Consider the following 17,180-nt stretch of genomic DNA (forward strand, 5'->3'; position numbering starts at 1 on the left):
TGCACTGTTACTGGAAGCCAAAGCAGGTTCCCTGCTGTCTAGAATAGGAGGACAAGCTTGTTAGGTTGTGTGAGCCCTGTTAAGTGAAGTGACACAGGAGCTGAAGCTTAGCTGCTTCCTAAATTCTGATCTGTTTGCCTGTCTGGGCTCCACAAAAGGGATTTCCATGTGCCCTGAAGAGATGTTGGGAAGAAAAGGGGACAGGTGTTGCTCAGAAACAGGCTCTGAAGTGACTGATGTTACCTTGCTTTGGTACTTTAGTCAGAAGGTCCAGAACAGGTGTAGATCTCCCTTCCTCATCGATGTGTATCTTCCAAACAATCATTAATTCAAACCTGTAGCATAGGCACAGAAAAGCTGGTTAAGGGTTAACTCAGCACCTGTCTGTGAGGTTTCTTCAAAGCAGGAAGTGCAGTAGTTGAAGGTTCCACTCAGCGTGCTCTTACACAAAATTCACCCCAAGGAACGCAAAACCCTGATCTCTGGTTCTGCATTCAGAACCAAATGTGTACTGAAACCAAGGAAAACCAGTGAGCTACTGCTAAGGAACTGTTCCAGGCATGCTCCAATTCTCGGCCTCAAAGGTTTTTCCCGTGGTTCATGTTCATCCCTTAGGAATGGTAAGTTTCCATGGCAGTGGTAAAAAGTAAGATAGAGAAAGGAAAAAGGGCATCTCTCTGTGCTCTATTTGCACCTTGTGCTCAGGTGTCACACTTGGATATGGGATGAAAATGGAGAAAAATAATTTCAGATTAAGCATTTTCATAAACAGGGGTGTTCTGGGTTTCAAAATAAGGTCCACTCCACTATTCATGGCCTCTTTTGAATAACACACAGGGGTAAATCTGTCTTAAGGTCTAGAGTCCTGCATTGGTTTGCTTTTAAGTTTTTTTTAAGTACTCTTCACCCTCATTACTCCCTCAAGGGTCTTGGTGGTGCTTTCTGCAAGGCAAAGTATTAGTTCCAGCTTTTGCAGCAGGACGAGGTCACTGCACTCTACAAAGAGATGAGTGAGGCCATTGGATTTTGCGGGGGAAGACTCACGTACACAAGGGTTACTCTAAAACAACAGCTGTAATGAATTCTCTGCTTTACTATATTTTGTATTTCCCTCCTATCTCTGCTTTTAGGAGTATTCCTCATGGAAAGTAAGGCTTTCCTGATCCCGGTTGATAGGCGTGTTAACAAGTCATTGCAAGCATTGACCAATTGTGACTCTGGAAGTTTCCTTTCACTAGGATTTGCTGGCCTTTTGCCACTTCATTCTTAAGAATTCTTTGGGAATTTGTACATAGCTTGTGCTGGGATTTTGCAAACCAATTAATATGCCAAGTGTATTTCTACTAACCCACTGAAATGGTGGGATTGGGTGAGAGGGCATATATGTAGTGGCACTTGGCACCTGGTGACATGAAGAGAAACTGCAGAATACCACCTAGTCACAATAGTTTTCTGACTATGCTGGGCTCAGAAAGATTCAGTTCAGCAACCTAGAGTTAAAAGGGCTTGGTTTTAAATGGCAGATCTGGCTAAACCAGACAGTACTACCCACACTAGGGTTTATTTGTATTTGCTTGGGCTAACAGTAATAACAATAAAGGGGAGTGCAGTGCTCCCCTCCCTTGCCTGATTTCCTTCTAAAAAATGGAAAAATACAACTCTGGCTGTTCTCAGTCACAGTGGCTGCAGTTTTATTTCCATTCTGTAAGGGAAGATGACTGGAGAGCTATGCTTTGCCTGGGTGTGGTGTGATTGCTGCATTGAAGAGAGCAGAGCTGTACCTGCAAGCTCCAACAGTGCCTGTGCATGCAAGGATGGAGCATCTCAGGCACCAGGGTGGAATTCCTAAATTTGGAATTTAGACTCTTCATTGTAGCACGAGCTTCCAAAACTAAATAATGGATTTTGTTTCTAAACACAAAAGGCTGCTTGAGTCCTCTATTTTTTCCATCTAGCTTTTTAAGAGTAGGTACAGGCTGTAGCAATGCGATGATTGATTTTTCATTTCTACATATAATTAGTTGTTTTTTTTTAATCTCTTCACATTTTTAATGTGTGGTTATAGCCCTAAAATACAACACACACGATGTAGGCTTTGTGTTTAAACACATTACAAAGCAGAGTGACACCGTTCAAGCAGACCAACAGCTTGTCCCTATGTGTTTCACAATCCTTTATCTGCATAAATCAAGAACTGGTATTGGCTCACCCAGAAGTTTTGGGGTTCCTCAGCAGTATATAATCTCCCAGGAGGCCTTCCGGAAGGGTCACAATGTCAGGATATTTTTCCTGAGAATAAATAGGTTCAAAAGGGTATAAATTAGGTCACAAAAATTGTAGACAAGGTAGTTTATAGCGAGTGCTTTCCAGTTGCAATGCATCTTACCAGCTTGCATCTGTAGTAGTATGGTCACTCTAAACTAACAAGTTTAAGTTAGAATCGTAGAATAGTTAGGGTTGGAAAGGACCTTAAGATCATCCAGTTCCAACCCCCCTGCCATGGGCAGGGACACCTCACACTAAACCATCTCACCCAAGGCCTCGTCCAACCTGGCCCTGAACATTGCCAGGGATGGAGCATTCACAACCTCCCTGGGCAACCTATTCCAGTGTCTCACCACCCTAACAGGAAAGAATTTCCTCCTTATAGCTAATCTAAATCTGCCCTGTTCAAGTTTTAACCTGCTATCCCTTGTCCTATCACTACAGTCTCTAATGAAGAGTCCCTCCCCAGCATCCCTATAGGCCCCCTTCAGATACTGGAAGGCTGCTCTGAGGTCTCCATGCAGCCTTCTCTTCTCCAGGCTGAACAGCCCCAACGTTCTCAGCCTGTCTTCATACAGGAGGTGCTCCAGCCCCTGATCATCCTCGTGGCCTCCTCTGGACTTGTGCCAACAGCTCCATGTCCTTTTTATGTTGAGGACACCAGAACTGCACACAATGCTCCAGGTGAGGTCTCACGAGAGCAGAGCAGAGGGGCAGGGTCACCTCCTTCGACCTGCTGGTCACGCTCCTTTTGATGCAGCCCAGGATACGGTTGCTTTCTTGGCTGCGAGCGCACACTGCCAGCTCTTGTTCATTTTCTCATCGACCAACACCCCCAAGTCCTTCTCTGCAGGGCTGCTCTGAATCTCTTCTCTGCCCAACCTGTAGCTGTGCCTGGGATTGCTCCGACCCAGGTGTACGACCTTGCACTTGGCATGGTTAAACTTCATGAGGTTGGCATCAGCCCACCTCACAAGCGTGTCGAGGTCCCTCTGGGTGGCATTCCTTAACTCCAGTGTATCAACCGACCACACGGTTCCAACACCGATCCCTGAGGGACGCTGCTCATTACTGGTCTCTAGCCGGACATTGAGCCATTGACCACAACTCTTTGTGTGCAGCCATCCAGCCAGTTCTTTATCCACCGAGTGGTCCATCCATGAAATTGATGTCTCTCCAATTTAGAGACAAGGATGTCGTGTGGGACAGTGTCGAACGCTTTGCACAAGTCCAGGTAGATGACATCAACTGCTCTACCCCTGTCCATCAGTTCTGTAGCCCCATCATAGAAGGCCACCAAATTGGTCAGGCAGGATTTCCCCTCAGTGAAGCCATGCTGGCTGTCACCAAGCACCTTGTTGATTTTCATGTGCCTTAGCATGCCTTCCAGGAGAATCCGCTCCAAGATTTTGCCAGGCACAGAGGTGAGACTCACTGGTCTGTAATTCCCCGGGTCATCCCTCTTCCCCTTCTTGAAAATGGGGGTTATATTTCCCTTTTTCCAGTCGTCGGGAACTTCACCTGACTGCCATGATTTCTCAAATATGAAATTCTGACATACTGGGTTTGGTTTATTTTGTGGTGTTTAAAGTTTGAATGGTTTGGCTTTTTTTTTTGTGAAGTACCTCTCATGGGATATCAAGAGATACTTAAATTTGGTCACCTCAGAGGGACAACCAGCATTGTGCGCTTGCTTGTACAAGCAGACTTAGAGGCCCTTGTGCATGACCTTGGAAACCTTGAAAGATTATTTTTTACCTCAGTTCTGTTAATTTGATTTTAATAGCACATTATAACACATCACCATGGCACTAGGCTCTGCTCTGTGATTTCCATAACTTCACTACCATGCTCTGTTTTGCTACTTTTGAGAAACTGGACCACCAAGCTCCACACAGAGCTTTGAAAGCATAAAGTAATAAAGGCAATGAGATACCAACATAACCACTATTATCAAAATATAACAGGACAATGGGAACATGATGAAACATAAAACTACTTTTAAACTTCCATATTAGTGGGAATTAGAGCTATTTTCCACTTCTACATTATTAGTGCCTCTAATATTTTACAGTCTTGAAATTACCCAAGCCTTGCAACTTCTGCTATAACTATTTTAAAAGCATGTAAAAGAAAAGCAGAATAGTAGCTGTGGATGGATTCTTTAGAAGTTCTGTAGTAGGAAAGGTGACAGGTTACCCGGGAGTATGAGGAGCTGCAAGGACATGCTCTTGGAAAGGAAAACAGAATCCAGATGCAGCCTGTTCCCAGAAGGCTTCAGCGCTGTTACTCCCTTGTACTGCCTCATGTACTGGATACAAAGCTGTGTTCCAAAGATTGCCTTTATAAAGTGTGAAAAGTCTGTGAGCCTATATCATTCCACAGAGCTCACAGGACAAGTGGCGTGCCTTATGGAAAAGGAACAGGAGAGCTCATCTTTGAAAAGCACTGGAGAAAATGAGCTTGCTTCTGCAGAATTACGCCTCATCTGGCTGACTGAAATTGCTACCAGATGTGATCTTGCTCTGGTTTAGGAATTTATGACAAACTGAAGAGGATTGGAGCAGAATGCCAAATGACATAAATCACATGGAATTTGCCAGTTTTAATGTCTACAAAGGATCTAGCACTGTATTTACCACAGGGATAAAGACCACGAACTATCCTGGGAACAAAGACACAGAGGGAGAAACAAAGCACACGGGAGTTACAGCACAGAAACGTGCAGGTCTCGGGTCACTCGCCTACCAGAACAGTCATCTTTTTCCAGCTCTGCTCCCTGTGGAATTACACTCCTCTGAGGAGAAAATAAAACAAGTTTTTGAGACTTTGCTTCTCACTAACCTTTGTCTTTAATGTTCTCCATTTAATATCAGAGGTCTCAGAGATTCTAGCAATTTCTTTAGCTCCAGGTTGCAAATACTTATTATTGCAAATAATTTAGTATTAGCTCATATCTGGTGAACTCAACTCTGAAGTTCCTTGTTTACAAGAGGTCCCAAGCATACCATAGCTAAACATGGAGTCAGGTTTTATCTTCACCCACTCATACCTAAGACCTTTGGGAATCACAAGAGAAAATAGATCAGAGGAACTAGATAAGAGTTCAGCTTTTCAAATCACTCTAAACCACACCCCTGACTTCCATCCTCACCAATGCACTTACCCCAGCTGGGAGTGGTACTTTCTGTGTACAGAAGCCAGAGGTATCCCAAGGAAATCTCAGGATGTGATTTCCTTTGTACCTGGAAGTGTGTGTTGGCAAGTTTTGCACACAGCAAGTGGGTATTCTGTGCTGCCAGTAAATGCCAGAGTCTTAGCAATCAATCCTAATACCATGAAAATCTGATCTTGTATGAAATTCACAGGTTTGGGATAAAATCCAGCATCTTAGCAGGAAAGATCATATTTTAGCAATCCACAAAACATAAAAAGGCAAAACACAAATAGCTACATCTCTCTCTGGGCAGAAAACACACTAGAACTGAAATCTAACTGTGCATGAAGCTGTGCTTGACCCAGGCCCTCATGAGGATGCATGGCTTGTGTCTCAGCAAAGGTGACTCCTTGAAATGACCACAGCAGAAGCAGGGAGCAAAACTACCACACCAGGATTAGGTGAGCAATCTTAAACACTGAAAACACAGGGAAAAAGCCAGGAAAGGCAGTCACACAATCTACCTTTTCTATTCCACACATAAAATGTAATATCTGTATCTCATGAGAAACATGTGAATCTGCCATGTAAAGGAACACCAAAGCACAGCGGATGCAAAAACTGCAACAGTCCTGACAGAACTATAATTCCAAACACACTTTGGGGGTACCAGATCATCACCTCATCTCTGCTGGGCCACTTTTCCAAGTTTTCGCAAGGGAAACGCTGAGCAATAACCAGGGCAACAGAATGGCCCAATCCACGGAAAGGTCCCATAGGAAAGTCCAAAACTCATGCGGGATGTCATAAACTGGACATAGGGCAACCGAAAGGTATCACAGCAAGTACTGCGATGCCAGATGGGAAGGATCAGCTACAACTGCACTAAACAAAACCTGACTTGAATTAAGAAATGTCTTTCCTCAGATGGTTTTTAAATGTCAGTTTATGATCAAAACCAAAAAGGCTGTGCTATTATTACTTCTGGACGGAAATTGTTTTTCCAGCTCCTTCAGGAGTCCGAGCAGGGAATCTTATGGGAACTTGTGTCTAAAACAGAAACAGTCTCAAATCACAAAGGGATGACTTTCATGATGGAATACACAGTCTTCCCTTTCTCCCATGACACATCTTACATAAACATACACATGCAGCCATCTGAGTGAACACGCTTGTAGGATCTATTTTTAAGCAAAATCTGGGGAATTTTCTGCATGCTAAAACTCTTCTAAGGACATTGCTTTAAGTTAGTCAGCTTAAAAGCCATGGCTACGAATGCAAAGCAAAACTGGCAAGACAAAAGCTGTAATAAAAGCAGATTGATTTGTTTCCAACCGACTTGTCAAGAAAGTAATGCTACTCTGCTCTTAGTTGGAACGGTACTTCACCGTTACACTACTAATTTTGAACTTGGCATTCTGTAAGCAGGACTGTACATAAGAAGTCATGCTACTGTGAGTCCCTTCATAGGTGTGAGCTACATTTACTAAAGATTCTCCACTTGGGCTCTGATTCGGGTGATTTGTATGTGTGGCTTGCTCAACTAAGGCCATATTATCAACTCCTGAAGGCAAACACATGGTGGCTGCATCAAGACTTTAAAATAACAACATCAGTGTAGCTTTAGTAATTCAAATACAAACTATTTGCAAAACCAAGGAAAATTCTAGATAACTTTAGAATACCAATAACAACATGGTTAAATCCCAGAAACATTAAACCACCAGCACTAAATCCACTGCCACCAGTCTGCTGCCCACTGCAAAAAAATGAGGTCAATCCCTTTAGCATTGCCCAAAGGGAAGCTGTCCTGGCGTACTGCTCCATGTGCTCTGGGTGGGATAGTCTCCATTCCAAGTAGCTGCATTCTCCAACAGCCTCATTCTCCAGTTTTAGCAGCAGTCTAACTCAGGTAACAAGTAGAGTAATTTTACTATTATATGATCAAGCCCTAGAGATACATAAAGCCAGCAATCACCAAACTACAAAATGAAAGGATGTGCAGCAATTACATGTATGAAAATCAGTTTGTATTTCTACCTAAGCCATCTGCTAGCCCAGGTAACTACAGTTCCATTACTGAGACCTGCTCTTACAATTTGTCTGTTCTTAACACACACTGCTAAAATATTTTGTGCTAACTTCACCAGGAACTCTTATCCTCAAGCCACAAACTGTGTTAATCTGTCATAAACCGAATGTCCTGTGTACATTTTTAATCAATGACCTTTCTAGAAATGTAACTTCAGTTGCTTTGGAGAGTTTCAATTCTAGGCATTGCACAATCCATTTGTTAATGTATTTCTGTTAAGTAAAATATTTAATGTTGGTGACAGCTGCTTTACAGGATTTACAGAGATTTACACTTCCCTGTATTTTTAAACCCCTAAATAAGAGAAAAAATTCTCCAAGAAATTTAACTTTTCTGGTACCACGCACTGCTCAGACTGCAACAGATAAGATGAAACAGACTGTGAGAAGCCCACCATCGAGAATTGAGCATTGCTATGTCTGAAAAGAAATGCATCCTTGTTTTGGTTCTTTCCTTCCTCACCACTGGGCAACAGCAGTGCTGTATAAATGGATGGACACTAGAAACATGAACACAAGGATAAAAGAAATGCCTGTAATGGAAATGAGTGAGGATCTGTAAGACAGCCACGGGTCTGAGAAGGTTTTTGTCTCAAATAGCATTTCCCTGAGACTTCCGAACTGTAATCAAAGGCCTGAACCTTGAGAATACACAAGAAGAAGAATCCATTGCCTGCAGATGCTGCAAGTTTGTCACATGCTTAAGTTGATCTTTAGGTAGAAGTGTTTGCTGTGCAATGCCAGCATTTGTGTATTTGTCAGTGAATACTGTAAGCACTACCGGTGTCATTAAATATTATGTTCAAAGCCTGAAAGGTTCAAAATTTCACTGTGGAAAGCACCATATCACAATGTTCTGTAAAAAGACTTCCCTTCTGATGCACTGGAATCGAGTCAGAAAGACAGATGGTTCACAAGGGGAAAAATTCCTACAGACAGACTTTGTGGTTTTAATGTGAAGTTAAATCTAATAGAAGATGTAGCACATTTAATTTAAAGGAGCTTTTAAAAATTATATAAAGAAAGTAATACGATAATGACAAAGTAAATGCAAAATGTAAATGCAAAAATCAGCAAATCTCCTCAGAGACTTGCACAACATCCCCCATACACAAAGCATCAGACAGAAAGAAGGGACATGAGTGTTTATTTTTTTCACAGAAATCCAACTCTGTGACCGCCAGGCTTACCAAAAGGATTCCAGTGTTGTAACAACAACGTCAAGGATAGGCAAACCCACCATCCTTCAGTGCTTTAGGTCTGGCCAGACAAACAAACAACAATCCATTTAAAACTACCCAACAACAACATAAATCATTACATTACTGTTAAATCAACTGGCTTTGTCTACCAAGGCTGGCTCTTGTATATGTAAACTGATGTAAATGTAAACTGGATGAATTTCCTCTTATTTTTCAGAAGCATCGGGTCCAAAGGTAAAATACTGACCCATAAATCATACCCCCCCCTCCCCCCAACAACAATCCAATTAATATAGAAAGCAATAGAATTTATTGTGAGATAACTACTTAGGAATTACTTTTCCATGACACACCTCAGTGCACAGCTGAGTATGTTTACTTTGCAGGCTGACATGTTTAAATCCTTATTTCTTCAGCAGCTTAATACTGGAAACAAAGGTCTTTGGGAGCTACTGGGGTATTTATAAGGCTTAAACATTTACATTTTGAAGGAAAATTCACTTTATCCCATGCCATATATTTTTTGGCTGAAAAAGAAAGCATTCTGTGTATGGCATTTCATATACTCTTTAGCGTCTGTGTAAATAAATTCTGTATTGCCTAAAACCTGTATTTGGTACATAGTGTATTAATCATATTACACAGGACTTCTACAAATGGACTTTTGCCTTAAGGTATGCAATGAACCCATGGGACAAGAATTAGAAGATGCAGTAAATCCCTTGTTGTGCATGTACATGTATGATTCACAGTTTTAAACTATTTTTTGTTGTTTTCATGAAGTCCACTAGAGCAATAGAGGAACATTGGTACTTGGGGCAGTGTCCCAGTCCTTGCTTGATCTCTGACCATCATACGAGTGTGATAGGTCTTCACAGAATCACTGACGTTGGAAGACCTTTGAGGTTATCAAGTCCAACCATAAACTTAACACAGACAAGTCCACCATGAAACTGTGCCCCTAAGTGCCACAGAATTGTGCAATAGAAAACAGAATAGAAATACAACACAATTGCTGAGGTAGCATTCTACAAATAATTTGAATACCCAGGTATCTCATTCTAACTTCCCTCTAGACTGAACAATATGGGACATTAGAAATATTTAACACAAACTATTTCTGCATTTCTCCAACTGTAGCTAGCATTGCCGAAACCCACTTGATCAACTCCTCCTGTTGCACTCCAGTATAATTTTACAGTAATTCCACAAGATGCAAATCTTCAGGTGTTGCCTCTTCTCATGCAGGCATCTATTCATGCTGAAAGTATTAAACATTTATAAAATGAATAATGCTGCATAAATTCTATTTGCTTTTACACTTGGCTTTAAAGAAAACAATAGGTCTGAGTCCCGTACCTGTCGGATTAGCAATGCTGATGGTTTGGGGAAGGCTGCCTGTGCTTAAATAATATATTCCTTTTGGCCATTTGGTCATAATGAGATTCAGACTTGAGTCATGGAAACATGAGGAAACTGAGCATCAACACAGCCCCACTTAACAAGATGCATGTTATTTTTCAGGACAAACCCATACATCCATGCTAAGCAACAGGTACTGGTGAAGCTTCAGCACCAAGTGTAGTCCTGCATCCAAACCAATATGTTCTAGTGGCAAGATGCTCAAGAGGGTGTGCTATCAGCTTCTGCAGCACCATTTCACGTGGCTTTGTGAAAACAGAGACAGTTCGGTGCTTGCCTGAAAGATAACACTGTAACCTGAAGTCAATGATTTAACTAAAATATGGCAATCTTTTCAGGAAACAGTGTGTTTAACTAAATGTCAGTTAAAGCACAAAGCCACAAACCTTATTTGCACATCTAAGGTCAACTTTCAGCAGATGGTTGTTATATCCTTGGGAAGATGGCAGCATGCTTTTCTTTTTGGGTAAGAATAAATATCAATTTGAAACAACTGGGGTATGCTGGAACTAGATGATCTTAAGGTCCTTTCCAATCCTAACTATTCTGTGATTCTATGTAATACATTACAGCTATGAAAATAAGCTGTTGTATCTACCACAGCCAGAAAAAAAATTTAATAAAACCCATTTTAAACAATAAAATACAAACGAGAGAATAAGAAAAGAGAAACTTTTTATAAATGTGCTCTTGCATGCTATTATTTTTTTAATGTCTACACTGAAAACTGCTTTGCAAGGCCTAGAATTATCTTTAAGTATTCAAAGAATGGCACATTGTGAGTTCAAAGCATTAAGGTTCTCAAAAATCACCACGAGGTTTCTCATTTTGTACAATTTAAGGAACTGAAACCAAGAAAAGATAATGTACTTTTCCCCTTCAACTAAATTACATGGCATAAAAACACTGTATTTGCAATCTGGATTTATCAGACTTCACCACTTGTAATTATGTCTCAGAATAAACACAGCTTCCATCTTCCACTGAGCGAAATGTTTATTTCGGTGGGAACAGTCCTGCTGCTGATCCGTGTGATGCAAATTGCACAAAACTCACAGGAGGCTTCAGAGCCAAAGAGCAAGTTTACAAAAAAAAGTGCCCCATGAAAAGTAGGTTTGTCTGTGTGGCAGCCACAGTTCATCTCACTGCTCTGGCTTCCTTCTTTGAAAACCACAAGTGATACTAACATGCACGTTTCCTGTTTAGGAAAGGAGAGTTTTGGGAGCAGACTTGAGGAATTAGTCCTGCAGAGGTGAAATCTTTGCAGGAAACGTTTCCCAAAACGTCCTCACAAGCTCAGAATATGCCTCTTTTCCCTCTGTGCATGTACATGCAGCTGGTTACCTGAATACAAATTGCTCTGCATCCACCTGGTTTCAGAGCTGTGTTTTTAGCAGACCAGATCTGTACCTCAAGAGTTATAGATTGCTTTGCTAAGATCCAAACTTGCAACTACCTCTTACAGTTACAAAAATGCTCTACACCAGGATCTGAAATGGACTGTGAGGAAGTCTTACTCATCACCAGCCCCCAAACCCATGCAGCCTTAGCAAACTGCCAAAGACATTCCTTTGCGTTGTTCTTTTTCCCTTTTCATCTTCAGCTGTTTCAGCCCCCACTCTATTGCATTACCATCTATTTTTCTTCTTTCATATTTCCATAACATTATTTTTGATGCTTGATTCAACCATGGTTGTACAGTACCCGATTCAGTTTGTCACTATGTGACTATTAATTTACCATACGATTTTTATTTTCATAATTGGATATAGGCTGAAGATCCAACAGAAGAGCTGTCCCAGCACAGCCCAGGCCCAAGTGCACCTACTACTGTGAGCCTTATAAAGCATTTCCTTTCAATATCACTTTGTCATATGGTAACCACATGTTTATCTGCAACTTAATTACAGCAGATTGGGAATAAATTGAATACATACTCAAGGTTTATTTTTAAAATGTGAGGAAAAAAAGAATTAAATGAAAATGAAACCTTGGACAAGAACAGGAAGGGGTAATGGTAACTGCTTAGCAACCACAGAAGTTGCAGATGTGTTTTCTTTTTTTTTTCCTGCTGGGGAAGAGATGAGTCTTTGTTATTCCTTTTTTAAACTGTCAAGGCAGAAGTCTTCCACTGGATTATGAACAGTTATACTCCTGAGCACACGCGCAAGCCAATGTTTCTAAAGCAAAAGTACCAAGGTACTTTAGTCTGTGTTTGTTTCTATAGTAAGTAGGCATATTGGAAATCAGAACTCACTCCTCCAGAGCAGCTGAAAAGACTTGCAGGCTTGCTCACTCTACCTTCCGAGACTCTGCGTTGCTACACCAGACACCCCAAACTGCTCCTGAGTTGCAGAATGATCTTCACCTATTAATGCTGCCCTCTTGGACACAAACACTGCCAAACCTGAAGGTGTTAAGGGGCCATGGTTAAGAGGCCAGAAAAGAGTCCAGAAAGCAAGAATGCTTCCGCTGCCACAAGATCAACTTCATCCCAACCCTGCAGGACGTGTCACCTGGACGTGTTTTAGAGCTACCAGTCATTGTCAGGATATACACAGAACAAACATGCCATCTGCTACTCAGGGACAGCACATTCCCCTTTGTTTGCTCCCATATCAGATGTTATTGACTATCCACTTAAACTGAAGATTCATAACCCCTGAGTTAGCTCTGGCTTTCTCTTTGCCTTTTTAAGTTTAAATAACCCAGTCTTTCTAGATTAGAATTTTCAAAGAACACTGTCTCAATATTAAGGTGGCTGTAGAGCCATCCTCTGCACAAGTATCTGCACAGCTCCAAGTCCAGGACATACTACTTGATTTGTTTTTTGAGGGAGAGCATTAACTCTGCACCTGGACATTTCTTTCAGTGAAAATCCACAGTAAACCACTAGAGCTCAGTAGTTCTGTTCCTCCATTGCAAGTTTACTGACATATTAGTTTTCATTATATTTTGAACCCCCTACCTTACCTCTGCAGTTAAATATAATTAAACACTTCATGATGATAAAGTTAATGTAAGGCACTGTGTGGATATGTCTAATTCAGTTAAGAGATACTAAGCAGTCAGGAACAGAATGGAAACAAAAAAATTAAGAAAGGCAAAAAGATGCCATATTACAGAACTGCATGAAGAATCAAACATTTGTGAAGAAATAATTGTGAGCCAATTTTTTAATAATCCGAAGGAAGTAGACTGCAGGAAGGTATTTTTAAGAGAGAAGTTAAGCTAAGTTTGGGCTCTTTTCCACTACAACAGAAGCAAGATACCTTTATAGAACTTTAAATATTTTTCTGCATAGAAGATGTTGCAAGATTTTCTCTAAGCTTTTTTAATGGCTTTGTAAAAGGGCCATGGATTGCATGAAGCAACTTGGATTGGAAACACCACAGAAAAGTTGGTTATCCAATGTGACCCAACTTGCTTTTGTAGAGTTTACAAGTCTGTTCAAAGTCTGTCCAAACAGCAGAATTTAAATATAATCTAAACAACATCTGAATTTGGTTAACGACTTGGTTCTGAAGCTGTGTTCGTTTTTTTCCAAGTACCCTGATTAATTTAAAAAATAATCATAGGACACAACAAAGAACACTCAATTCACCTAAATATGCTCAGTGTTGCACATTTACTTTTAAAAGCATGATTCTAAAGTTTTTCGATAAGTTTTTCAACTTTTGTTTATCATTTACTGCTGTGGTTATTTCATCTTGACTGGATCGGGTAGAAGATAAAAGTGCACAGTTAAGAACTATTGATAAACAGTAGCTCACTGGTTCTAAACTCCATTAATTTTCACAACTAGAACAGCTGCCCATTGGCACAGTAACTGGAGTTGAGTTCTGTTATTCCTGTAAAGATAATGTACCTGCCTCAGATAACAGAATTTCAACCTTGACTTTATTAGCCAGCAAGTGTGTTCATGCACGAGCCAGGAATTATCATCAATGCAATGTACCCAAAACATGTATTATCAGTTGTTGTCTGGCAGCAAGACTTCTATCCCTCCCTCAAGAGTTCTTGTGCCACAGACTCTGCAAAGAGAAATTCAAAGCAAGAAGGACAGCATACAGTAGAGGACAGGATAAAATAATCTAATAACTTTCAGTTATTATTACTTATTAATCTAACTGCCAATGAATAAATCAGGTATAGAAAAGGTATTTGGAGTCTTGTTCAAACAAACCTTAGAGAACTGCCTTTCTAAAAGAGTCTGAAGAGGTATTCACTTCTTTGCGGGCAAACATGTAAAGACATGTATGTCCATAGACCTACTTGGAACACCTAAAATATCAAGTTTAATTTCTCACCAAGGGATATAAACTGTACAAGAAATCAATCTCTTGTCACTTAGAGCAAACTGTCCAACAGCAGAGAGGGTTTTGGTCAATTAGTAGCTGTTTAATCTGCCTGTACTACCACCTTGGTACCTTAAGGAAGTGGTAGCTGTTCTATAACCTTCACTGGACACCAGAGGCAAAGTTGCAAGCTGCACAAAAACAAACAGAAAATGTCCTGCATGACTTGCACTCAAGATATGCTCCTTCTTTAGTTCCACTTTAGATTTTGTATCATAGAATCATAGAATAGTTAGGGTTAGAAAGGACCTTAAGATCATCCAGTCCCAACCCCCCCCCACCATAAGAAGGGACACCTCACACTAAACCATGCCACCCAAGGCTCTGTCCAACCTGGCCCTGAACACCACCAGGGATGGAGCATTCACAGCTTCTCCCTGGGCAACCCATTCCAGTGCCTCACCACCCTTACAGTAAAGAATTTCCTCCTTATATCCAATCTAAATCTCCCCTGTTTAAGTTTGAACCCATTACCCCTTGTCCTATCGCTATAGTCCCTAATGAAGAGTGCCTCCCCAGCATCCTTACAGGCCCCCTAAACCACTGGATGAATGACAATGTCCACAGCGTTATTCCCCACTACTGCCTGCAGTACAATAATATTCTTTATCTAGCCATCATAAGGACCAGATTTTGCCATAAACACATGCAGCTATGTAAGTAAAATGCATCCTTGTATAAATCAGTGCTTATTTTCACAATAGTAGTGAATACTCGTAATAGCATTATTGTTCCTGAGCATCAGAAAAGGGTTTAACATCTGCATTAGGAGAAAAGCAAAGCTTTCTATAAAAATGTATGCCAGACATGTTAAAATCTTTTCCTCAAAACGCCCTCTTTAACGGTTCTACAAAGCATTTAGGACAATCTCACCTAGTAGCTTCCATTGGTCTGGTTATTAACACTTATCAAATGCCTCAAATATTCTGCTTATGTGAAAATACATATTAACATGAAATGGCAACAAGATACAACAAGAGTGGGAACCAGTCCTGCTGAAACGACCTTGAAAGCTTTAAGCCCACTGAATTCCTTTCATGTAATACCCAAATGCAGTTCTTTAAATCTGGCTGTCAAAAGCATGACATTTCAGTTCATCACACACATTCTTGGCATAACCAAGAGTGACAGGAGAAACATTCTTGAGAAGACCCAAGCACCTACAAGTAGAGATTTACGGTACACAAAAGCATGTAACAACTTATAATTACTGTATGTGTAAGGGTGTAAAGTTGTCAATGCACTGATAAACAATAGGCTCATAAAAACAGTCAACTGACCTCAAACTTTCATCTACTAAATGGCTGCAGTAAGAAAGCAGCAAACCCCCAAACAACAAAACCGAAAAAAGTCCCCCAGAGCACTTGTACTGTAACACTATCGAGTCTGCAGCTCTCTAATATACCTTGGAGTAAATCTTGCAGAACAAGGATGATTTTGACTCAGATATTTGTATACTGCCAAGTACAAAAGAATTCAGGGCAGTGATGAGAATTCTTTAGTGTCTCCTCCAAGAGAAATTGCATGCAGCTGCCAGGCAAAAACATATTCTTGTGCCCCACCTTATTTGGTTTTTAAATGCCAAAGTTGCAATCACTAAGAATGTGGTGTGCTGTGTATATAAATATTTGTTTTATTGCTAGGTAGTGCTACAACACAAAGAAGTAACAATAACACTAATACTAGCTGCCAGTGTAATTCATTCACTTTCAACACAACCCTGAGGTATTTTTTAACTGGAATTTAAATAGCTGGCAGTGCAGAAACAATTCAGACAACCTCGTAACAAATCTTATCCTTGTAGAAATCTAGTTGAAAGAAAATCAGCTAATACTACTTCTTCTTTCTCTTTTTATTTCTTCAGTTTCTCAGTAAGTTTAATTCTCTTGTGTTTTAAAAGCTCTAAGGAAGTAAAGCAACACAAACAGGCATGCCTGCAAACCCTGTCTATGTTTAAGGCTTTCCTTTTCCCAGTTGTATACTAACAAGATTAGTCCTAACTCAACAACATAAAGCTGTAGAATAACGCACATTGGCAGTGTGGATACTGGAGCATCAGCTTTTTTCCAGAGCATGCTTTTACACTGCTGGATGTGAGGAAGCACAAGAAGCCTTCAAGTCCTCTGTCCACCAGCACTCATCCCAAATTCCTCTGCAAACTCTCCCCACAGCTATTGACTGTTTTCCACACAAACCAATGGCAAAATGCCACTGTCTGGCCTGAGCTACATGCGTCTCCAGATGGAGTGATCATGGATCTAGATTGCGGACTGACTTCAGGACTGTTGGAATTCAGCATGCTTTGCAAAAGGACTTAGTAGTGTGTGGCATACAGCAATGCATTGCCTTGATTCAAAATTGCATGCTCAGCAAGTCCACGCTTGGCTGGGTTTATTAGTAAAATCACTTTAGAAAGGTAGAACTGATGTCAGGGTTTCTATACTATTAACAGCTCAGTGAAAGAGGCATGCCCTTACACAGATGAACTGCTAATTGCATAAGCATATGACTGATTATTGATAATGCCAGAGTCTAACTGGGTATTCAAAGTTTCAAGTTTCCATACAAAGAGCAATATTTTAGAAGATTTTGTCATGCCATTTCAATCTAAAAACAGTGCAGGCATTTCTAGCATTCTAATCCAAGCAGCAATTAATGAATCTCTAATTATCTGAGGTGTATTAA

At 40.6% G+C, this 17,180-nt stretch overlaps 1 protein-coding gene across 1 annotated transcript in view; it reads right to left on the minus strand.

Annotated features, from left to right (window-relative positions):
• The window catches only part of CENPP (centromere protein P), a 140,038-nt gene that overhangs the window by 1,940 nt on the left and 120,918 nt on the right, over positions 1–17,180 (minus strand). The window contains exons 6-7 of the mRNA XM_062630681.1: positions 2,210–2,289; positions 244–335 (exon numbers count right to left, since the gene is read on the minus strand). Of these exons, the coding sequence (XP_062486665.1) occupies positions 244–335; positions 2,210–2,289 (172 nt within the window). The remainder of the gene's footprint in view (positions 1–243; positions 336–2,209; positions 2,290–17,180) is intronic.

This window comes from Pezoporus occidentalis, unplaced genomic scaffold (genome assembly GCF_034315485.1).
Source record: "Pezoporus occidentalis ecotype Australia unplaced genomic scaffold, CSIRO_AGI_Poc_V1 ctg359, whole genome shotgun sequence".
Lineage (NCBI taxonomy): Eukaryota > Metazoa > Chordata > Aves > Psittaciformes > Psittacidae > Pezoporus > Pezoporus occidentalis.